Source organism: Lygodium microphyllum, chromosome 17 (genome assembly GCF_053477565.2).
Source record: "Lygodium microphyllum isolate KBCC chromosome 17, Lygodium_microphyllum_v1.1.10, whole genome shotgun sequence".
In the NCBI taxonomy this organism is placed as follows: domain Eukaryota; kingdom Viridiplantae; phylum Streptophyta; class Polypodiopsida; order Schizaeales; family Lygodiaceae; genus Lygodium; species Lygodium microphyllum.
This window is the reverse complement of record NC_141151.1, coordinates 104,904,759-104,929,620: the sequence shown is the minus strand read 5'-3', so window position 1 is coordinate 104,929,620 and position 24,862 is coordinate 104,904,759. Positions and strand designations below refer to the sequence as shown.

Genomic DNA, 24,862 nt, shown 5'->3' with positions numbered 1-24,862 from the left:
AGAACAAAAGGAGGGCAAGATGACTTCGAACATGTCTTCACCACATCATCATGATGCTTCCGATTCTAGCACATCGAGGCATGTGAGGGAGTAGGCTTCGTAGCTTGCTCTTCCATTCGATATGGCTGGAGAGTCTTTGGACTACCATGGATCCCATAGACGATATGAGATCTCTCTAGCCGAATACGATCTCATCCTCATATATTGAGCTCAATAACAAATTGAAGGTAAATTTGAGTTTTTCCATTTAGATTCGGTGCGCCAGTCTAATGATTTTGTAGGAAGGACGGGAGCTCCACAATGGATTGGCTATCTTGACGTGGAAACTAGCATGGAGTACAAACCATTTTCCTCTCTACCACCATCAACTATATTCTTACCTCTTTCATCTTTTCCACACTTCTCCACCTTCATTCACTCCTATGTTAGGTATGCATGTTACTACTTCTCAATCTTTTGATTTTTCTTCCTCTTTTCTGCAAGATATTGGAGATGCTCATGATGAAGGAACTCTTCAAATTAAGTACTAGTTCATTAGCCCAAAGAGATATTTTTCCAACTGCACTCAAGAAAAGGTAAACAAAAATTGTAAGAATTTTTGGTGAGTGCTCCATCTTTTCCTTTAGCTTTTACATCTCATGGTCAATTTGATTTTGGTGATTCATCTTTTTTATCATTTGCATTTAATGGACAAAAGGAACCTAACAAATGTCTGGACATCTTTTTTTCCTCCATATACCCACCATATCTACTTCGCACACTACTAGTCTCTTCCTTCATCATTGACATCTAGTAGTGGTAGGGGTAGCTTGCTTATTTTGTGAAAGCCTTTGGGTTTGGCTACTAGTTGTTAGATATGATCAATGCCCCACCCTCATTAGGTGCTACCAATGATCCATGGTGCGCAAAGTTGTAAGACCCCCATTATGAGGAGAAGCCAAATGTGAGCCCAGACATTGGTTGAGTCCTGACTTGTATATCAGATGAGGTCTATGTGACCGGATGGCAAAAAGGTGACTGTTGTGGGTCTAATCTTTGGGTTAGACGGAGTGGTTAAGCTGGTAGTAACTCGAGGCACATTGCATTGAGTTGTGTGGTAAGGGAGTTAAAAGGGGCCCCTATTGTGGGGTCCGGGGGCCGCGGAAGCGGCCCCTGGCTGAGGGGTCCCAGGGGGGCCAGCGGCCCCCCTGGCGGGGGTTCGGGGGCAGCACCCCTGGCCCGATGGTAAAGGGAATATTCCCTGGCCGACTAGTGGAGGCTCATATAGTAGGTCGGTCAGCAGGCCAACCTAACGATCTTCGCAGGCTATAAAAGCTAAACCCCTTCGTAGCCATCTCTCACTCATCTTTCACCCAGTCAGAGTTGTTGTTCCAGCTAGCCTTAAGCTCTTCACCTATCTTCTGTCTAGATCGCCATCTAAGCTTCACACAGTGGAAGCGCACGGGTGGACAGAGCCATCTTTGTATCAGTTGTTTGGAGTTAAAGAATTTACTGATTCTTCTCTTATCTATTGTGTACTCTCTATCTCTTTCTCAGATTCTGTTCGCTGCGCCGTGTAATATTTTACATGGTATCAGAGCCCAGGGGGCTCTAGAGATCAGAGAGCGTGCAAGAGGTAAAGGCTTCAACAGCAAAGAGAAACAATGTCGACTCCGGGAAGCGGTTCTGGCGCATCAGGAAGCGGTGCAGGAGGTGGTGCTGCTGTACTGGCTATTCAAACACTGAGGATTCGTCCACCAACCTTCAGCGAAGGCAAGTTAGATGGTACAAACTACACCTTGTGGAAGTTCAAAATTACAACTATCCTTGATTCTTATGAGCTTCTGGAGACTGTGCTGGGGACTGACGCAGAACCACAGCCTACCCCCGACCCATCAAATCCTAGTGTGATGATTCCTCCGAATGCAGATCTTCTACGAGCTTGGAAACGAAGGAATGCAGATGCATTGTGTGCCTTAGTTACAAGCTGTTCTGACAGTGTTTTGACTTTGATTCAGCATACAACCAAAGCATCAGAGGCTTGGAATGTACTAAGGAGTCAGTACGAAACGCGAAACCAAACAAGGATTCAAAACTTGGAGAATCAACTAGCAGCGGAGAAGTTTGCTGAAGGAGAGACGGTTGAAGCATTCATCACTCGGATTAAGAATCTGCGCGACCAGATGGTTGGCGCTGGGATACAAAAGACTAGCGAAGAGCTAGCTCGGAGGTGTCTTCGGATTTGTCCACAAAAGTTTGATGGACTAGTAACTGCCCTTAATACTCAGGTGAGACCTCAAGCTTTGACTTTTGAGGAGTTTTGTGCATTATTAATGGAGGAGGAGTTGAGGCTGAAAGCCCGAGAAGGAAGCAACAATGGAGATGCTGCATTCTCTGCCAATGCAAAAGGCAAAGGTGTTTCCTCCACCAAAAATGATGGTGACAAAAAGAAGAAGGGCGGCAAGAAGAAGTTTCAAGGAGAGTGCTTCTACTGTAAGAAGAAAGGACACGCAATTGCAGATTGTCGTGTCAAGAAGGCAGATGAAAAGAATGGTACCCTTAAAAGTAAAGGGAAAGAGACAGCCAATACGGCTGAAGCAGAGTTGGAATTATTCATGGCGACCATTGAGGAAGTGTGCTCCTCGGTGCAAGAAGAATCTACCACTGACTCTTGGGTGTTGGATAGTGGGGCCTCCCGTCACATGACCAACAAGAAAGGTCTATATAGTTCTATGCAGCCTCTACAAGAATCCATCACTGTGACGGTTGGAAATGATGCTAAATGCCCTGCTGCGGGCACAGGTACTATTTCTTTTGTTGCTGCAAATGGTGAAGTCAAAAAGCTTTCAAATGTGTTGTATGTTCCCGAAATCAGGAGAAATCTCTTATCAGTTGCTGCCATAACTGATCTTGGTCATGAAGTGAGGTTCAAGAAGACAGATGCAGAAATTATTGATAGTGCTGGCACAATTGTTGGCAAAGGAGAAAGAAGGAACAACCTATATGAGCTAAGTGCTCTTACAGCCACCGGTGGAGTGGGCACAAGTAAGCTTTGGCATGAAAGGTTTGGACACATCAGATTTGCAGTATTGAAGGAGATGCAAAAGCAAGGTATGGTTGCTCACCTACCTATAATAATTGAATTGAAGGAACCATGTGAAGCTTGTATGATGGGCAAGCAACAAAGAAAGGCATTTCCACAAGAAAGCAAGAATAGAGCACAGGCTCCTCTAGAGTTGGTGCATGCTGACTTGTGTGGTAAGATGCCTACACAGGCCTTGGGGGGATCTTCTTATTTTATGTTGATTGTCGACGACTACAGTAGGAAGATGTGGGTGTACTTCCTTCGTGATAAGGCTCAAGCTTTTGGTAAGTTTAAAGAATGGCTAATACTTGTTGAGAATGAAACAGGGAAAAGTGTGAAGAAATTTAGAACAGATGGTGGTGGTGAGTTCAACTCAAAGGAGTTTGAAGGCTTTTGCAAGAGCAAAGGGATCAAGCGTCAATTGACGACGCCTCACACACCTCAGCAGAACGGTGTTGTGGAACGCAGGAATCGCACCATTGTGGAGATGGCAAGATGCATGCTAAAGGGCAAGGGATTGCCTAACCATTTTTGGGCTAAAGCTGTTAATACTGCAGTCTACATTCTAAATCGGAGCTATACAAAGGCTCTCAAGGGAAAAACACCTCATGAGGCTTACACTGGTAAGAAACCATCTGTCTCACACTTCAGAATTTTTGGATGTGAATGTTATGCAAATGTTCCAGATGAGAAGAGAAACAAGTTACAACCAAAAAGCAGAAAATGTATCTTCTTGGGTTATAGTGATGAGCAGAAGGCTTACAAATTATATGACCGAGAGGCAAAGAAGATCATCGCGAGCCGTGATGTGGTGTTCAAGGAGGAGCCACATACAGTGGAGGAGGAGAAGGCAAGTTCTTCCACTTTATTATCAAGCGAAGAAGTAGTCCACTATGAACCTGTCCCGAGAGCTATCCCTATCCTTAAGGAGGAGGAAGTATCATCTTCAGATGATGAGGAAAAAGTTCACCAACCTGACATCACCCCACCGGAAAAGCCATTTCCGCGCTGGGTGAAGCAGCTCTATGACCACAATAATCCTATGCTTGCATCTGTTGAGGAGAAGGCAGACGGACCAAGGAGGTCTCAGAGAATAGAGGAGCAAAGGAGGGCTTCTGCTCACATAGTCAATATGGCCTTGATGGTTGAGATTATGAGAGAAGTAAAGGAGCCAACTGACTTAGAAGAAGCACTTGCAGATCCATCATGGAAGGCTGCTATGCAGGCGGAGTATGACAGCATAATGAAGAATGACACTTGGGAGCTAGTGGATCGACCAGCAAAGCGGAAGGTTATTGGCACCAAGTGGATCTGGAAGGTAAAGTACAAGGCTGATGGTACCTTAGAAAAGTACAAAGCTAGACTGGTTGCCCAAGGATTTTCACAAGTTGAAGGGTTTGATTTTCAAGAGTCATTTGCCCCAACTGCCAGAATGACCACTATTCGCACGGTACTTGCAATGGCTGCCCATAAGAAGTGGCCAGTATACCAAATGGATGTTAAGTCAGCGTTCTTAAATGGTGACCTCAAGGAGGAGGTGTACGTGGCTCAACCACTAGGGTTTGAGGCCCCCCATTCTGAGAACAAAGTGTGTAAACTGAAGAAGGCATTGTATGGGCTGAAACAAGCCCCCAGAGCATGGTACCAGCGGATAGATAGGTTCTTTTTAAACCTAAACTTCAAAAGATGTGCCTCAGATGCTAACTTGTATGTTTACAGGGATGGTAAAAAGTCTGTAGTGATTGTCCTATATGTGGACGACCTTCTTATTATAGGTGACTATGAAGATATGATCAACCAAACTCGAAAGGCTTTGAGTTCTGAGTTTGAAATGACAGACTTGGGCTTGCTACACTATTGTTTGGGGGATTGAAGTCTGGCAAGAGCCAGGAAAGATCTTCATCTCTCAGAAGAAGTATGCATGGGAGATCTTGAAGGCATTTGGCATGACCGAGTGCAAGGAGATAGCTACACCTATGGAGGTGAATGCAAAGTTATCCGTCGAGGATACATCAGCACTAGCAGACATTGGGAGGTATAGGAGGTTGGTCGGCAGTCTGATCTACTTGTGTAACATCAGACCAGATATTAGTTTTGCTGTTGGTGTTTTGAGCAGGTTCTCAAACAAACCTCATGAGAGTCATTGGAATGCTGGGATGCGGGTGCTCAGATACTTGAAGAAAACTCTTGACTATGGTATCACATACAGTTTCGGAACTTCTCTTGTGGGGAACTGTGACTCAGATTGGGCAGGAGACATTGATTCCAGGAAGTCAGTTTCTGGTTATTGTTTCTCTTTGGGTTCAGGAATTTTCTCTTGGATTAGTAAGAAGCAACCAACAGTGGCATTGTCTTCTACCGAAGCAGAGTACAAGGCAGCTTGTTTTGCTGCATGTGAGGCCGTATGGTTGAGAAGGATTCTATGGCATATGGGAGTGCAGGATGAAGAACCAACTGTGCTGAGATGTGACAATCAGAGTTGCATCGCCATTGCCAAAAATCCAGTGTTTCATGCACGCACCAAACATATAGAGATCCAGTATCACTATGTGCGTGATTTGATGGAGGATGGGATAGTGGAATTGGTCTACTGTCCAATAGAGGAGAATGGAGCAGATATCTTCACCAAAGCACTTACGAAGGATCTGCTTCAAGTTCATCTTCAGAGACTCGGCATTGGGCCGAGGAGATAGTTCACCTATGGGTGGACATTGAGGGGGGGTGTTAGATATGATCAATGCCCCACCCTCATTAGGTGCTACCAATGATCCATGGTGCTCAAAGTTGTAAGGCCCCCATTATGAGGAGAAGCCAAATGTGAGCCCAGACATTGGTTGAGTCCTGACTTGTATATCAGATGAGGTCTATGTGACCGGATGGCAAAAAGGTGACTGTTGTGGATCTAATCTTTGGGTTAGACGGAGTGGTTAAGCTGGTAGCAACTCGAGGCACATTGCATTGAGTTGTGTGGTAAGGGAGTTAAAAGGGGCCCCTATTGTGGGGTCCGGGGGCCGCGGAAGCGGCCCCTGGTTGAGGGGTCCCAGGGGGGCCAGCGGCCCCCCTGGCGGGGGTCCCGGGGCAGCACCCCCGGCCCGATGGTAAAGGGAATATTCCCTGGCCGACTAGTTGAGGCTCATATGGTAGGTCGGTCAGGAGGCCGACCTAACGATCTTCGCGGGCTATAAAAGCTAAACCCCTTCATAGCCATCTCTCACTCATCTTTCACCCAGTCAGAGTTGTTGTTCTAGCTAGCCTTAAGCTCTTCACCTATCTTCTGTCTAGATCGCCATCTAAGCTTCACACAGTGGAAGCGCACAGGTGGACAGAGCCATCTTTGTATCAGTTGTTTGGAGTTAAAGAATTTACTGATTCTTCTCTTATCTGTTGTGTACTCTCTATCTCTTTCTCAGATTCTGTTCGCTGCGCCGTGTAATATTGTACACTAGTCTCCCAATTGTTACTTAATTGATTGCCACCTCCACTTTTTGAAGCAATCATTCTCAAATCAACAAACCCAAAAGAAAAAAGGTTCACTATGGTTCCATCCACTTTTGTAGGACTTAGTAGGCCATTGTGCAGTTGACATGCACCCTTTGTCCAATGCCTTGGCTTCTCTGGGATGACCACTTAGACTCCCTTGGTAAGATAACTATCGCCTCTATAGTCTTGTTAGGCTAGTGGGCAGCCACCGTGCACTCTTTGTTCGATGCCCTAATTGCTTTGGGGTGAGATGTCTAGAGGTAAAAACACATAAAAACAAAAACACTTAAAACTTTGGGTTGGCCTTCCTTTCTAGCTCAATTTTTGGGCTTGAGAGGGGGCACTGAGCTAATATAAGCATTATATGCTGAATTAGCTACTTAAATAGTCCAAAAAATGCTTAATTAATGAAAACCCTACAATGGTGTGTAGCTTCAAAGAGTTTTGAAATAGTGCACTGTACAACCTAAACTTTCTATAAATAGGCATGCTGGTCTCCATTCAGTCCAATCTCGTTTTTATAGGTTTCGGGCCCTCTAGCTTTGCTGCCCACATCTCGTTCGCAGAGGACATCTTAGCAGAAGTTGCTTGTTGCTTTCTACATCCATCAAGTGCTTTTTTCCAGCCTCCATTGTGCAATCTATATCAATTTCTGGTATGCTTGTTGATCAGTCACATCCTCTATCTCTACAGGCTTGCTCAACTGCTGTTTTTGTGATCTGCTGTTGTTCAGACTGTCACATCATCATACCTGCGCTTTTACTGCGATCATCTTGCCACATCATCATACTTGTGTTTTTCCTGGCGTTAGCTTGCCATGTCATCATCAACTTGCTATGTTTAGAGTTTTCTCTCTTCTTTGCCTATTCAACATTGATTCGGCACCACACACTATTGCATTTGATATTGTTTGACATGTCCATGAGACATGAGACTTTTGGGGTACAGTTTCCATTCCTGCACAGTTTTTTTGGTACATGAGTATTGTATATTCAGTATTCAGTCATTCATTTAGATTTTCATTGTGTTCATTGTCTTTGAGTTACCCTAACCCTGACTATGCTCTTTTGAGTTTATGCTTTGTGGTATACTTTTATTTATGGTTTTCCTTAAGAGTATTTCTTCACGTGTGCTCCTATGTAAAGGTTGCTACCTAATTTGATGATTCCAAGGATCTAGGCTTGGTGAATATGTCGAACATAATCATTATAGTCTCCCAGAGTGTGATAAGGAGGATATTTTGGATACTCCTATGGACACGAAGAAAGTGCTTTGCTCCATCCTTGTCTTTTATGAGCATGGAGTCGTTCTCCCTTTCATTGCTAGGATTCTACTGCTTTCTTGGATTTGCTAGTGGTCGACCTCCATTTCGGTGGGACATTTTGTGGAAGAGATCTTTGTGAGTCCCTGAGGCTTCTGTGAAGTCAAGCTGAAATCAATGAAGAACCAGGATGATCTTTTGGATATGTTGCCTCTTCTCTTTGATAGAAACTGGTGCATGTGGTGCCATGGAGACCCATGGCTGATTTTCAATGTTTACTTAAACAGGAATGTCCAGTAAGGGTTAATGTTGAAAACTGACTGGTAATTTATTGGCCTCTCTTAAAGGATGCAGTGGCACCTATTGGCCCTGTTTGGGTGCCTCCAAGTATGAAGGAAGCAGATAGAAATCACTTGTGTATGCTATGGGATAGTGCACGGAAAAGGCCCAATTGGTTGCATTTGAATTGCATTGGTATGCATCCGTTGTGGTATAGACTTAAATGGGGCACCTTTTTTGGTCATATTTCTCCTTCCATATGCATGTGCATCGAAAGGATAAGTCTTCACATGTGCCAAATGCATCTACTATGGCTACTTCTAAGTTCTGGTTCTAAACTCCCTACACATTTGCGACTGCATGTTGAGCGATTGCGGGATCCACCTGTATGTCTTGCATTTGATAATCAGGGTAAGGTGATTAGTCCTTGGGATTGTTGATACCCACACTCAGCTTCTATAAACGAGGATAAACCCCTCTTCATCCAAATTTGAGCATCATGGGCAGAATGCCTTTTGTAGTGTTGGATGCTCAGTGTACAGCCCATACAGGATTTTGCATATTTCGTGAATGTTTTTCTTTCGGTGGTTCTTATGTTGTAACAGTCTAAAAAGGTGAGGCCCTCTAATAAATAGATCTTCCCCCTTGAAGGAAATCCTAGATCCTAAGCAAGTTCTCCTATTAGGTTAGTCAGAGGATTGAGAAGGCTTTGGAGGTGTTCTATGAGGGGGTTTTCAGGCTTTGCAACTCATATGAATGGGTGTGTTAGCCATTGCTGATGTGGTGTTTCAGTGTCCAGAGTAATCTGGACGACATGCTTTTCTATAATCTTGTCATGCCCATTTAGGGAAATCCCCTTTCAATGTTCTCCTTCCAACTTACTGTCAATGTTATTATTACTCCCTTTGGTCTTTTTTTCTTTTTGGGGGGGGGAGGGGGGTTACTCAAGGGTAATGTGAAATGATGAAGGCTTATATGTTTTTTGAGCTGGCCACTTTTTCCAGCATTCACAATCTTATTAGCAAGCATCTCTTGTGCACATGGTGCTCTGTTAACAAGTCCTAACTTCCTATGAAAAATGTGTGCTCTTTGTGAGCTCAAGTGATTGGCATGAATGTCTGACTACATCTGGCTCAACATAAATAATTTTCAAGGGTGTAAAAAAACTGCTCATTTTACTCGAACTTGCAGGCCTGCTGCCATTCTCCATTGGTTCTGAAACTGCTGGATCCATCACATATCCCAGTGCCAGGTGTGGTGTAACAGCTATTAGGCCCACATTTGGCATGGTTGGTCGAACTTGGGTAATGAGCTTGGCGGAAAGCCTGGTATGTAATAGAACTGGAAGAATTATTATCTGCAAACGTGACTCTTGCTCCTACTTTGGAAACAGAATGTGTGCTATTTTCTCCAGACCTTCTTGACTGTTATTATTCACTCATCATGCTTATGCATGAGTCTGTTATAAGCAAGCAAGCTCCAATCTGAACCCTCATGACATTTGTTATGACTACATTACATAGCAACAGGAACCTATGTGAGAGTAAAAGTCTTTTTTTCAACACACCACATCAGCAATTACGAAAAGTAAAAGACTGCTAGCAACCTGCAGACTCAAATGGAAACGAGAAAAGTATTAAAAACGAGAACAAGTATTACACTGTCGAGGTGTCAATCACAGGCATGAATTGTTGCATCTAGTTAGAGGCTACATGGGTTTTTGGCATTTTGACATGGCAGACTGATGACCTGTCGCATGTCGCTGCAGATTGAGTTGCCATTCAGACCTGCTGCCATCCAAAAAAGAAAACTCAGCACTCATGCTCTAACTATAAGAACCAAGGCTCTCTTGTGTGAGGAATTATCCAACATTGTGGCCTTTCTTGCAAGAGCATGATATTGTATATGAAGAATCTTTGACCTGCCTAGGATTTTTGGCTATTTAATCCTTGTATATCTCTTGAAACAGAGTTTATTTGTCTTGCGGTCCAAATTTTTTTCATAAAATGCATGTAAAGGAACCTATCTTTATTTTAAGCCACACAACGACTAGCAAGAAAGCATGTATCATTTGAAAAAAGAAGAGTGCTAATTGTATTACTCAAGGAGAGGCAAGAAAAAAAAAAGGTTTATTTTTTCCAAAGAAAATAAAATTCTATTAATTATGCCTTTGAGGAAACCCCTGTGAGGTAAAGTACAAAAATATAAAGAACTTTGTAAAGAGTAGCGAAGTACATCATAAATACAATAGTTGCGTGAACAGCCAAACTAGTGGGTGATAACACCAAACCCTCAGAGGGGTTGTGTAAAAGGTGTTAGAGTGTCAGACCCTCTCCTCTCCTCTTAAAGCCACCTTGCAGCCTCTCCCATCCTGCATGGAGAGAATGGATGATCTCTGCCAAAATCCTTGAAACAGCCTTTGCATTGGAGACATCTTGAAGATCTATAGCACAGGTGCAGCTCACAATCCTATAAGGTACGAAGATTGAAGCTCTCAGTTGAGAGTACACAGTTGACGGTGGAGAGTGAGAAAGAGTGAATACATGGCATGACTCCCAATGCAATTACCAAGAGTGTAATGAAAGTACAAAGTACAACCCTTAAACCTCAGGGTCGTGAATGTGCATTCACACCCGAAAGATCTAAAACATGATAAGTGACTGAATTGTGTAACATAAGCACATAAAATAGAAGATAATGTAACTGGGAAAAAAACCTCTCATAAGGAGCGTAGAAAGTGTCGTGGTGTCCTACTGCAGATCATTGACACTCCTCTATGAGCGTAGGCATGAGTCATACCCAACAAACCCCCCATGGAGTGAAAAGTGACCAACATATAAGGATCATTCATCAAAGGAGATCAAATTTGAAGCATTGTGAAATGCTTCAAATTTTCTGCGAGAGAGAGCTTTGGTGAAGATGTTTGCCACATTGTTGGTGGTAGGACAATAGATAAGGTTGATATCTCTTGCATGTAGCCTCTGCCTGACAAAGTGATTGTGAATCTCTATGTGTTTCATGTGTGCATGAAACACTAGGTTTCGTGCCATTGCAATGGCACTTTGACTCTCAGTAAACAAAGAAGTAGCTTCGTGATAGATACATCAAGATCAGCCATACACATTCAAGTGTGATAGTGAAACCTGCCTTGTATTCAGCTTCACAAGACAATGTGGCAATAGTGGATTGTTTCTTCACTAAGCCAAGAGACGCAAGATGAGCCAAGAAAAAAACAATTTCCACTTGTAGAATGACGTGAAGCAAAATCACTAGTCCAATCTGAATCATTGTAAGCATGTAGTTGCAAAGGTTCTGAAACCAGCCTTCCTTCTTGGAATGGGTGGTGATAACCTGATTTAAGAGTTAATTACAGCAATAAATAAATGCACATAAAATGAAATACACACTTTACCATAACATTCTTGGACAGTAGATACCCTGTTGGCCCTAAAATTGGTGCCCCTTGTAGTATTTCTTTAGCTTTCATTCAATTGGAAGGAGTACAACTTGAGATCCTTCAATCTCCTCCTGCTAACCAATCGCTCTTGCTGTCATAAATGTCCAGCAAGCCTTTTAGGTCATTTGCCCCTTGTTTCACCCAGGACTTTTTCTCCAATTTGACCCTTGGCTGGCCAAATGCTGCCCCAAATCAATTCGGGATGGGCTGGCTCCTGAAATCCCTTGATAATCTTCAATTATCAGTTGCTGATTTCAGTCCCTTGAGCCTTCAATCTCTGGCACGGATCCCAAGGTGGTTGCTCAATCCTAATTTCTGCTGTGAATTAGGGTTTACTGCAGAAATTACAGATCAGTCCACCAAAAATTGCTGAGATCTCCGAATGGCTGAGAATTGCTGAGAATGACTGAGCATATGCTGAAGGAGATGAGAGAATACTGTAGAGAGAAAATTTTGAGATTTGTTGCGAAGAAGTGATCAAAATCAGTTGCTGCCCTGCTGTACCAGCCCCAAACAGATGCACCAACAACAATAGGAGCATCAGAGACTGTGATCTTCAAGAGAAAGTGCATCAGCAGCAATTGCCAGCTTCCCTAGGTCAAGAATATGCAATCTCCATCACCAAAATGGTCTCCAATGGCTACGAATTGGCCCCAAAAGCTAGCAGCAACAGTCCAACACCTCTTTCCAACAGCTCCAAAATAAAAAAACGAGATTTTCCTCTCCCTTCAGCCCTATTTAGCCTTTTCCCCATTTGCATGGGAAAGTTTTGCCAAGTGGCAGCTTTCTTAATCCATTTTCAGTAATTTCCAGCCATTTAATTAATTTTTAGAATTAATTAATTCTGAAAATAAATTCAGCCCTTAATCCATGCCCAGAAAATTGACCTTGCCCATCCAAAAATTAATTGGCTAGGCAATTTGTAACCCAAAGTGGTCCCATGCATTAATTGACCCTTGGACAAGCATTAATCCATTAATTAATGCCTAGTCCCTAGTGTCACCATTGACACTTAATGGCCAATTAATGGTCCTAGGGGCAAACTGACACCAAAATTCACCTAGAATCTAACAAGTGTAACTTGTTATAACTTTTGCCTTTGAACACCCATCTTTTTCACAGGGTCCTTCGGCCTTCAACTGTAAAAAAGTAGCTTGCACCTCATATGTGCAACACATGTGCATCTTTTAATTGCACATTTGATTAATCCTTTAATCAAATGTCAATTAAACATAAGCAAAGCATCAAATTTTCACGTCCTCGTGACAGGTTTCCTCTTGGCATAAAGCAGTCCAAGAGTCCTAGTACCCTGCAAGTAACAATATTTACTCAGAGTTGAAACTGCAAGCTGAATAATTGGCCTTGTGTTGCATAAATAAATGAGACATCCAACTACTGGAGTATATGTATGGATGTCAAACAAATCACTATCGTCATGCAAGGATAGCTTGAGTCCAGTCTCCATCAGTGTGCTAATTGGCTTGCAATCCTGTAAGCCAAACCTCTCAAGGAGTCTACTTATATATATTGTTGTAAATTTTTCTTGAATGCTGAAATCTAATGAGCATGTATCCCTGTGAGCAAAATATCATCTACATAAAGACATATGACCAGCAAGGATCCCTCCTCTTTGCATACGTAAAGCGTAGACTCTGATGGACTATTAATGAGCCCTTGGCTGAGGAAAAAGGCATCAATTTTTGCATACCAATCTTGTGGAGCTTGCTTCAAACCATAAAAAGCCTTTTTCAGCTTGTATACCAAGTGTTCGGATCCCTCAACTGCAAAACCAATGGGCTACTGTATATATATTTCTTGAAGTTCCCCATGTAATAATGCAGTTTTAATATCAAGCTAGTGCACAGTCCAACCATGATGGGCAGCCAAAGCAACCATAGACCAAATGATAGTCATACGGGATGTAGGAGCAAATGTCTCCTCATAGTCAATGCCCTTTTTTTGTGCGTAGCCTTTTGCCACAAGCCTGGATTTATGCTTATCAATCTTTTTAGCTTATAGACCCACTTTGTACCAATGGCTTTCTTTCCAACAAGCAATGCCACTAAATCCCATGTTTGATTCTTTATGATAGAATCAAATTCAGCTTGCATTGCTGCCAATCAATGCAAACTTCGTTGTGCATCCTCAAAACAATAAAGCTCTTCATCATCATCAAGTGTGTGTATTGCCATAACAAACTCCATAGTATTAGCATGATCATGTAGATGGGCTTGTCTTCTAGTATGACCAGCAATAGGAGCATCCAAATGACTATCTTTCATAGTTTGCAAGTACCATGTAGGCATCTGCCTAGCTTCCTGACTACGTACAAGCTCCTGCGGAACCTCAAATTCAAGGTCTTGCTGAATATTCAGATCAGGCATAGGCTGAATTTTTGCATTGCTCAATGGAGCTGCTGGCTGAACATTTTACTCATTTTCTGATACTCCAGCTACATCACCAAAAGAAATGGGCAACAGCCCTTCAAATACATAATTTGCAGCGTGATATGTATCAAAACCAGTAAGGGATAATTCTGATTTTTCATAAAAAATCACATCTCTACTGACAAAGACTTTCTTGGAAACAGGATCATATAGTCTTTATCCTTAGTTCTCGCTACTGTACCCTACAAAAATACATTTGACAGCTTTGTCCAACTTCTTTCTTAGTACTTTGGAAATATGAGCATATGTAAGACACACAAAAGTACGAAAGTGGTCAACTAAAGGTTTTCGGTTGTTCTCAAAAGGTGTGTCAATTTTTAAATTAGTTGATAGGGCACTTGTTGAAAACATGACAAGCACACATAATTGCTTCCATCCAAAAGCCATGCAGCAAACTCTTAGCTTTTAGCATACATCTGGCCATCTCCATGAGTGACTGATTCTTTCGTTCTACAACTTCATTTTGCTATGGAGTATATATAGTAGTAAATTGATAGACAATGCCTTTCTGCTTCAACAAATTATTCCACAAGGAAGACATGTATTTTCCCCCTCAGTTTGAATGCAGAGTTTTAATCCTGCAGCCAGATTGATTTTCAGCAAGTGTAACAAAAGCCAAAAATGTATCATACACCTCTGACTTTTTCATCGATGAGTAGACTCAACAAAAACGAGTAAAGTCATCAATGAAGCCGATGAAATAATAATATCCACCCAATGATTTCGTCTGCATAGGTCCACAAACATCTAAATGCACAATCTGTAATTTGGCTATTGTCTTAAAAGCAACATTACGAGAAAATGAGAATTGATGCATTTTTTCCAAAATGCATTTCTCATAAATATGTTCAAGAGGTCTCTCCAAGAGAGGTAAGCCATCTAGCATCTAAGTACACTTCATAAGCATCAAACTGCCATAGTTGATATGCCCCATGCCAGCATGCTATAACTCTGCGTGTAACATAGCATGAGTGAGAGTAGATACTAAATAAACTAATTGATCAAGCGAATAAGCATCTAACTCATAGAGTCTATGACATAATGTACGAGTCAAAACCAAAGTCAAGAATTCTCTATCCTTGACCATGTATTTGTCATCATTGAATGTGACTTGTATACCGCACTTTGCTAAAGAAGAGATGGACAACAAATCCTTCTTTATCCTTGGGACATATAATGCATTCTATAAATGAAAAGTAGAGCCGTCAATGGCTTTCAAGACAATCTCCCCAATACCTCTAATAGGGTAAGATGCATTGTTGGCACATTGCACAGACTTCCTAACAAGAGCTGCAATAATAGAGGAAAACAAAATTTTGCGAGATATAATGTGCTTAGAAGCACCACTGTCAAAGAACCAGGTGCTAGCATCCTTCGTAGAGTTAAATGCTCTATCAACCTAAAAAGAGTCATAACTGCAAGTGTAAAAACAATAGTCACAATCTACAATAGAAGACGCGGACTCTGCAGCAGCAGTGGAAGGTGCACTAGAAACAGACATCCCTGACTCCTTGTCCTTGGCAATGCGCTTCTTATATTCCGTGATGTAATGACATGACTTCTTACAATAGTGACAGTTGCCCTTCTTGGTTTGCGTCGCGACGGTGCTGAGCTTCACTACTTAATGGATGTTGCTGAAAATGATCCTTCCACTAATACTACAGTGAGTGGACCTACAAGTGATTTGTCTTCCACTGTTAGTCCTTGGATAGGACAGCTGGGCAGTTATAGTTCTGCATCCAGTGATATGAATATGTTAGTGAGGGGGAGATTAGATAAAGGCAAAGACAAGAAGATGGATGATGTTACTAGTCTACTTACATCTAGATATGACTCACCTGGCAGTGACAGTCTTGATAGTGAATTGGGTATATCATTTGTTATGACACCTAGAGTAAGACAAAGCAGGTATGTACCTCCTCATGAGAGGCAATTGCATAGTGAACCACAGTTAAGAAGGTTAGAGAGAGTCAGAAAGCTTATTGATAGGCTGACTTATTGTGGGTATTCAGCCAGACATTTTGCTTACATGACTAAAATGATGGGTTATAAAGAGCCCACGAAGTTCAATGACCCAGTTGGAGATAAAAAGTGATGTGTTGCCATGGATGAGGAATATGTAGCATTGGCTGAAAATGACACATGGGATTTGCTCAAGTTGCCTGAAGGCAAAGTACCCATTGATTGTAAATAGGTTTACAAACTGAAATGCAAAGCAAATGGATCTTTGAAGAGATACAAAGCCTGGTTGGTTACTAAGGGTTATGTGTAGCAATATGGTTTGGATTATGAGGAGACTTTCAGCCCAGTTGCATAGATGGCAAGCGTGAGAACTGTCATTGCTTTAGTAGTGTCTAAGGGATGGAAGCTTTGGCAGATGGATATCAAGAATGCATTTTTGAACGGAGATTTGATCGAGAAAGTGTATATGGAACAACTTGAGGGTTATGTACACCATGATTATCCGAATCATATGTGTAGCTAAAAAAGGCCTTGTACAGATTAAAGCAAGCACCGAGAACATCGAATGTTCGCATTAGTACGTATTTACAGCAGCTTGGGTCTCAAATGGAACATGCAGACCATAGTCTATTTACAAAGAAGATGGAGAAGGGTTATGTATTCTTAGTGATTTATGTGGATGACTTGATCATCACTAGAGATGATGACCATGGTATTGTTGAAATTAAAGTTGTGTCTACACCTCAACGAATTTGGCTCCTACAAAAATAGTATGCTTAGGATATGTTTCTGAAATATGGGATGATGGACTATAAGCCCATGGAAACACCATGTTGGATTTGACTCATGCCTACACTCACAAAGGAGTGTCGGTGATCCGCAGTAGGACACTAGGGCACTTTTTACTCTGCGTAAGAGAGGTTTTCTCCCCTAGTCACATTATTCTCTATTTGTGTATTTATGTTAGATAGTTCGGTCACTAGCCGTACTTTGCACTCTCAAGTGTGAACATGGCTTAAGGCACTTACACAACCCTAATGTCTAAGGGTTGTACTTTGTGCTTTCACATACACACTTGAATTGAATTGTGTGTGGAGCTGTCTACACTGTCACTCTCTCATTATTATTCACTCTGTACTAAGCTTGGAGCCGCCATCTCCATCTTCATCATTTGATATCAGATCTCCTAGGCTCGCCCAATCCAGCTCAACCTCGCCAGGTCCAGATCAGCTCCGAGCTCCTAGCAAGCCCGCAGGCTCGCCACCCTACTACTGCCCTCGACCAGACAGCTGAGCAATTTCTGACTGCAACATGGGCATCCTGCAGCATTGTTGCCCAACAGCCGCTGCCACCTCAGCTCAGAAGCTGCTGCTTGTAGCATTGCTGTGCATCTATGCTGCCCCTTGATCCAATCACTGCTGCACCACACCCTGCACGTGTCTAGTCCTACACTGCCCCCTATTTTGTCCAGTGCTGCCTGTCGCCAGGGCAGCCAACTCTGTCTATGCACCACTAGCTCTCGTGTTGCCTGTGCTTCACCAGCACCACTAGCTTCTGCTGCTTGTTCACCAGCTGCCACCAGGTCCTCAACTCGACCAGGCGTTGGCAATTTTGTTCATACTCCCACAGCTCAAATCCACTTTGTCTTCCAAGGTGATAGGTATCCTTTATTATTTTTATTCGGGAAGTAAGATCTATAGCAAGGGGCTTTGCAAGAAAGGTGCATTTCTGCTCTAGAAAGTGCTTTTGGGCATACATTGCAGAAATTTCTTGGAATTCGGGTCAGAAAATGTTGGAAATGCAATCCACACTTGCTAGAGAAAACTAGTTCACTATCGATGTAGTGGCAATGTATTGAGACTATGCTTGAATCCTAGGACAAATGGAGGATACGCTTGAATCCTAGGCTAGTCTAGAAATGCTTTGCAGAGTTTTGGAAGTTCAAGTACTTCATAGAGAAACAAGAAGCAGGGGGTACGCAAGCCAAGAAGGATAATTGTCATTATTGTAAGAAGCTAGGTTACTACATCATAGAATGTAAGAAGCACATTGCCAAGGAGAAGAAGTCAAGGATATTTGTTTCTGATGCACCTTATACTGCTACAGAGTCCGCATCTTTTGTTGTTGACTGTGACTGTAGTTTTTACACTTGCAGTTATGATTTTGCTTGGGCTGATAGAGCATTCAGCTCTACTAAGGATGCTAGCACATGGTCGTTTGACAGTGGTCCTACTAAGCACATTACATCCCGCAAGCATTTATTTTCCTCTGTTATTGCAGCTTCTATTGGCAAATCTGTGCAATGTGCCAACAATGCATCTTACCCTATTAAAGGTGTTGGGGAGATTGTCTTGAAAGCCATTGATGGCTCTACTCTCCATTTACAAGATGCATTATATGTGTTAGGGATAAATAAGAATTTGTTGTCTATTTTTTCTTTAGCAAAGTGTGGTATGCAGGTCACATTTGACGATGACAAATACATGGCCAGGGATAAGGAATTCTTGACTTTAAAATTGATTGGCACATCATGTCATGGACTCTATGAGTTAGATGCTTATTCGATTGATCAATCAGTCCATTTGGCATCTACTATTACTTTTGCTATGTCACAAGCAGAGTTATGGCATGCTTGCAGATGTATTATATGTGTTAGGGATAAAGAAGAATTTGTTGTCTATTTTTTCTTTAGCAAAGTGCAGTATGCAGGTCACATTTGACGATGACAAATACATGGCCAGGGATAAGAAATTCTTGACTTTGGTATTGTTTGGCACATCATGTCATGGACTCTATGAGTTAGATGCTTATTTGATTGATCAGTCAATCCAATTGGCATCTACTATTACTTCTGCTATGTCACAAGTAGAGTTATGGCATGCTCGCATGAGACATGTTAGCTATGGCAGTTTGATACTTATGTAGCGTACTCAGATGGTAGATGGTTTACCTGTGTTGGAGAGACCTCTTCAGCATATTTATGAGGGATGCATTTTGGGAAAATGCATCGTTCTCTTTTCCTCATGATGCTACTTTTAAGGCAATAGCCAGGTTGCAAATTATGCATTTAGATGTATGTGAACCTATGTAGACAAAGTCATTGGATAGATGTTATTATTTTGTCACCTTTATTGATGGCTTTACTCGCTTTTGTTGGGTCTATTCATTGGTGAAAAATTCAGAGGTGTATGATGCATTTTTTGGCTTTTATTGCATTTGTGGAAAATGAATTTGGTTGTAGGGTTAAGATTCTCCGTTCAGACCGAGGGGGTGAATACATGTTCTCTTTGTTGAGTAATGTTTTGAAGAAAAAAGGCATTGCCCATTAGTATACTACTGCATATACTCCTTATCAGAATGGGATTGCAAAAAGGAAGAATCGGTCACTCATAGAGAGGGTCAGATGTATACTGAAAGCTAAGAATCTGCCACATGGCTTTTGGATGGAAGCAGGTATGTGTGCTTCTCACGTTTTGAACAAGTGCCATACCAAGGCATTAAAAAATGTCACATCTTTTGAGGAATGTGTATGACTTAGACATTTGTTGGCTGATCTTGATGTATCTATCATGGAGCCTACTCTGTTTACTGATAGTTAAGAGTGCCATTTTAGTGGCACAGAACCCAATGTTTCATGCACGTACGAAACACATTGAGATACATTATCACTTTGTCAGAGAGAGGCTACATGCAGGGGATACTAGCCTTGTCTATTGTCCTACCAACAACAATATGGCAGACATCTTCACCAAAGCTCTTTCTCGTGACAAATTTGAAGCATTTCGCAATGCTTTCAATTTGATCTCCTTTGGTGGATAATCCTTGTATGCTGATCAGTTTTCACTCTAGGGGGATTTGTTGGGTTTGACTTATGCCTACGCTCACAGAGGAGTGTTGGTGATCCATAGTAGGACACTAGGGAACTTTTTATCTTTGCAAGAGAGGTTTTCTTCACCAGTCACATTATTCTCAATTTGTGTGTTTATGTTACACAATTCGGTCACTAACCGTGCTTTACACACTCTTGAGTGTGAACACACCTTAAGGCACTTGCACAACCCTTAGGTCTAAGGGTTATACTTTGTACTTTCACTTACACACTTGAATTGAATCATGTGTGGAGCTGTGTCTACACTCTCACTCTCCCTCCATTATTCACTCTATATACTAAGCTTGGAGCTACCATCTCCATCTTTAACACACCATTGGATCAGAATGTCAAACTTGCATTTGATGTTGGAAGTAAGATAAAGAATGCAACTATGTATAGGCAAATGGTGGTGGGTAGCCGAATTTATCTTACTATTACCTGTCCTTATGTTAACTATCAATAGTTTTGATTAGTCTGTTTATACAGATGCCATGCAAACCTCACTTGGATGCAACCAAGAGGATTATACGGTATGTGAAGGGTACTGTTGATTATGGGCTATTTTATGAGTTCGCAAAGCCACTTGAGCTAACAAGTTATACACATGCTGATTGGGCTGTTCGTGTATATGATAGACAATCAACTAGTGGTTATGCTTTTAGTCTAGGCAATAGTATGGTTAGCTGGAGCAATAAAAAGAAGTCTCTAGTTGCTCTCTCTAGCATAGAGGTATAGTATAGCAGTGGAGCCCTAGCTTCATGTGAAGCAGTTTGGATTGTGAATCTATTATGTGACTTGGATGTACAATTGGATAGGAAGGTCACATTACATTGTGACAACATGAGTAGTGTGCTATTGGCTAGCAACCCAATCTATCATGCTAGATCAAAGCACATCGAAATTTATTATCATTTTATTAGGGAAATGGTACTTACAGGAAAGATAGATCTACTTCATGTGAAGACTAAAGATCAGGTAGATGACATCTTTACCGAATCACTTGGTAGAGATAAGTTTGTTTACTTCAGGGAGCTACTTGGAGTACAATTGACTGGAGCTTGAGGGGGAGTGTTTTCAAGCTCAGTATCTACACCAACTTAGTTGTACAATTGTAGCTACCTATTACCATCTTGTGTGCTGTAATAATGAGTCGGTTAGTCAAGTTAGAGGTGTTTGGTCGGTTGACTTATTTTCATACATTGTATGTGTGACTTAGTATCCTTTGTGTGTTACGGAATGAATGAATAATGCAAGAAGAGAGAGTACACTACTCTTTGTTCATGGTTCCCATTCTTGTTTGCCTCTTTCTCTCTCTTTAAATATCAAGATTGTGGGAGAGAAGGAAGGAGTCTCACTTGTAGCTTTCTTGCTTGCACAATGGGGGAATACACACAAGGGTGGAGGCTGAAAACAGTTTTCCTCTTCTTAGTTGTGTAAGCCAAAAAGAAGTCTCTTACAAAGAAATAGAAGAACCCTATATATGGGTCTCAAACCAAACTCAAATAACTAAGGTGGCATACTAACTGAGCCACGAACTAGAGTAGATAAGGATAGCTGTCATCTAGCTATTATTCATGGGCGGTGTACCAACCACATCTGCAACTGACACGTCGGTGACATAAATGCACAACGGTCACCCTAGCATATCACGAGTGGAGCTCGATATCTCAACATTAAACACCCAGCCTCCTGGTTTTCTTGTGCAAGGGAAGGAGAATCATATCTATATATTTTGGAAGGCTTTTTATGGTGTAAATCAAGCTCCCAGAGCATGGTACTAGAGGATTGGTCACTTCTTTATTTAGAGTGGCTTCCATTGATCAACACATAACCCCAACCTATACTTCTCGGTTGCGGGTGCAAAGTATGTTTTGCTCATCTTACACGTGGATGATCTTATCATTATAGGGAGCTATACTTAGGTGGTTGATTGTACTTGGGAGATTTTGGGACATGAGTTTGACATGATGGATCTAGGGATCCTTCACTTCTTCCTTGGATTGGAGGTTTATCAGATGGCACATGGCATTTTTATTCGTAGCACAGGTACATTTCCGTGCTTCTCTCAGAGTTTAGTATGGCCACTTGTCGGCCTATTTCATGCCCCATGGAGTCCAAGCTTTTGAAAATTGGTTTTCCCCTTATAGATGCCACTCATTATAGGTGTCTTGTTGGCTCCCTCATCTCGCTTGTTCATACTCGGCCTGATATTTCTTTTGTTGTGGCTCTATTGTCTTATTTCATGAAGACTCCCACTTAGGAGCATTGGATTGCAGCCTTGCGCGAGTTGGTGGTGGTCACTGTCCCATGGAGGACATTGTGGCGGTTCTCTTCACGAAGCCTTTGCCTCAAGCTTCTATGCTTCATCATATGCAATTGTTGGGTCTTCGGACTCTCCTAGTATCTGAGAGGGGGTGTTAGTATGTCTTCTTTAGTCATGTTAGTTTGTCATCTCATGCCCCGCCCGCACACCACCCCCCCCCCCCCCCCCCCCCCCCTCCCCCACCATGGCTTCTTGCCCCCATCCCCCCTAGACCGCCTTGAGAGGCTTGTATACATGATGTACTGGTGACTTTGTTTCAGCTCCAGCTAGTCTGTTGAGCATGAGCACTCAGTTGTAATCAGCTTTTTGAGTAATATAATAAGCCACATTTTACTTGCAAAAAAAAGATTCCACCCCCTACTAGTGCTTAGTGGCTCCACGACTACCTGGCATAATTTGTCATCATTTTTTTTTTCTAGTAGTTGGATTGCATTTATTCTAGCCGTACCACCATGCAGATTGGCTAGATTTAGAGACCCTGATAGCAATCGGCCAGCTTTGGAGGAGTTTGGCTATTTATAGCCACAGCCCACACTTGGCTGATCACTTGTCTTTTGCAGGCCTTGCACTCTCCGCCTTTTACATTCTCCAACATGGGTGCTGCCATCATCATCTCAGCCTGATCTGGTGCCCTCATTGATGCTTGGGCCTGCGTACAGTGTATTCAGCATTCTTCTTTAGTCAATGTAGTATTTATTCCTTCATGTTCTGCTTCCTCTGTGTGTGTGTGTGTGTTTTCACTTTCCTTCTTTCGTTGCGCACTCTCACAAGGTGATGCTCCCAACTCAGCTGCTTTGATAATCTCATGTGGGGTCAAGCTCTTCACTCGTATCATATGTGAGATCATAATGACCAATGGTCTTTCCATATGCTCCCACCCGTCATAGTATTCCTTCTCTGGTCCATCTTGATCTCCAAAAGGCTGCCTCCTCGTGTGGAGAGACTCGGACCCCAAATAGTTGCCCCATATAGAAGTGTGGGTGTAACCAAGTTATCAAAAAGCCACAATTTGGTGCGGGGTTCATGAAACTGTATGTGAGCAAATTGCCTCTCCAATGCACCTAAGGCTATATATGCTTTTGCCAAACGAGCCTCTGATGTCTCTGTCCAAGAGAATTGTGGTCTCTTCAATGTGACCCCCAAATAAACATACTGCTGACCATCTCCACTCGCTCTCCATTGAAAGTAAACTGGTGCTCAACTCTTGTCACCCACGCAGCTGAAGTGTTAAATACCATAACTTTAGTTTTCCCAAGATTCACCTTAAGGTCTCTCTCTCTTCAAAAAGCTGATAATGCATCCAAGTGTCTATTTAGTCCCTTGGGTGAGTTAGATATAAGTACAATATTGTTTCATAAAGTAGTAATGGTATCAGCAGTCCAACTAGGCTGGCTCCAGCCCCTCCAGCCTCACCAGTTCTGTACCCATATTCTGAAATTTCATCTATATACATCCCAAATAGTGTCAGTGAAAGTGGGCAGCCTTGTTTCGCCCCAATGGTGCTTTTGACTATATCCGAGATGCTCTCAAATGTCTGTACTCTACTTGTCACTGTCTCCTACAAGGCATAGATACTCCATTGTATCTCTAAGGGCACATCAATGTCTTGCATTCTTGTCATGAGTCTAGCACATGGCACTGTGTCAAAGGCCTTGCGAAAGTCCACAAAACAGCAATAGATCTTTTTCTTGAATGCCTTGCCTTATTCGATGATTGCCCTCAATGTGAATCTAGAGTTGTACATCCCCTCCTGAAGCCAACCTAGCCTTTTGATCTCAGGCCATGCATCTTGGTCCATTCACTTAATGCTTGTTCCACAATAGAGTCATATATCGGCCAGCATGTGTCCAATCATGATAGTTCAATAGTTACTTAGTGCGGGGTTTCCACTCTTAAAGAGCAGCATAATAGTATGGTCTGACCAACTGGTTGGAAATCCCTCACAAACTGCCCTATTAAAGATATGAGCTAGCACTGGTGCCAAGATATCACAAGCATGCGTGAGGTGTTTTGCTACTAAACCATCATGATCTTTGGCTTTCCTATTTTTCAGTTTCCATATGGCATTCCTCACTTTTTTTTGTGAAAAATCTGCAATTTGCTGGTCTTGATGTTGAGAGGAGTGGCATAGGATCTTGGCCAGGAACATCATAAAGTGTACAAGGATATTCATGCCAATCGCCAGGTCTAGTAATCTCTATAGGTGGCTCGCTCTCATGCATCCTTTTCCATGCTCTCGCTGTCGTTTCCCAAGAACATGGAATACATTTCAGTTTCTAGTTTGCTCATGGATCCCCACTTCTTTTTGTGTACCAATCGTCTGAGCCTGGCTGCATTCTGTGCGTGTATGGAACATTCCCTACAGTATCGTTCCGTACAGTCATACTATATGGTTATGTACAAGATCTGTGCATTCGAATTGTTTGGAAAAGGTGACTGTTGTGCCTGCATACAAAATCCGACCGTTGGTGCCGCTTTTTGACCATTTTTTCAGACCGTTTGGAGTTTGAAGTTTGAACTTCACTTTTTCTTTCACACTCCTCCATCCTTCATGAATCATACTTCCTCTCCTTTTCTCCCTCACCCCAAGGCTCAGCCCTTATAAAAGAGCAGCTCTGTCCCCCCTATCCAACCACACAAGTTAGTTTGCAGCTTGCTCATCTTCTTCAAGCCTCCATCTTCTTCAAGCACCCTACTCCCTCTCTCCCTCTCTCTCTC

At 42.3% G+C, this 24,862-nt stretch overlaps 1 protein-coding gene across 3 annotated transcripts in view; it reads left to right on the top strand.

Annotated features, from left to right (window-relative positions):
* LOC148022224 (Amidase family protein) overlaps positions 1-24,862 on the top strand; it is a 227,549-nt gene that overhangs the window by 151,027 nt on the left and 51,660 nt on the right. For all 3 annotated transcript variants that reach the window (XM_087697868.1, XM_087697866.1, XM_087697867.1), the window contains one exon: positions 9,276-9,412. In XM_087697868.1, the coding sequence (XP_087553994.1) occupies positions 9,276-9,412 (137 nt within the window). The remainder of the gene's footprint in view (positions 1-9,275; positions 9,413-24,862) is intronic.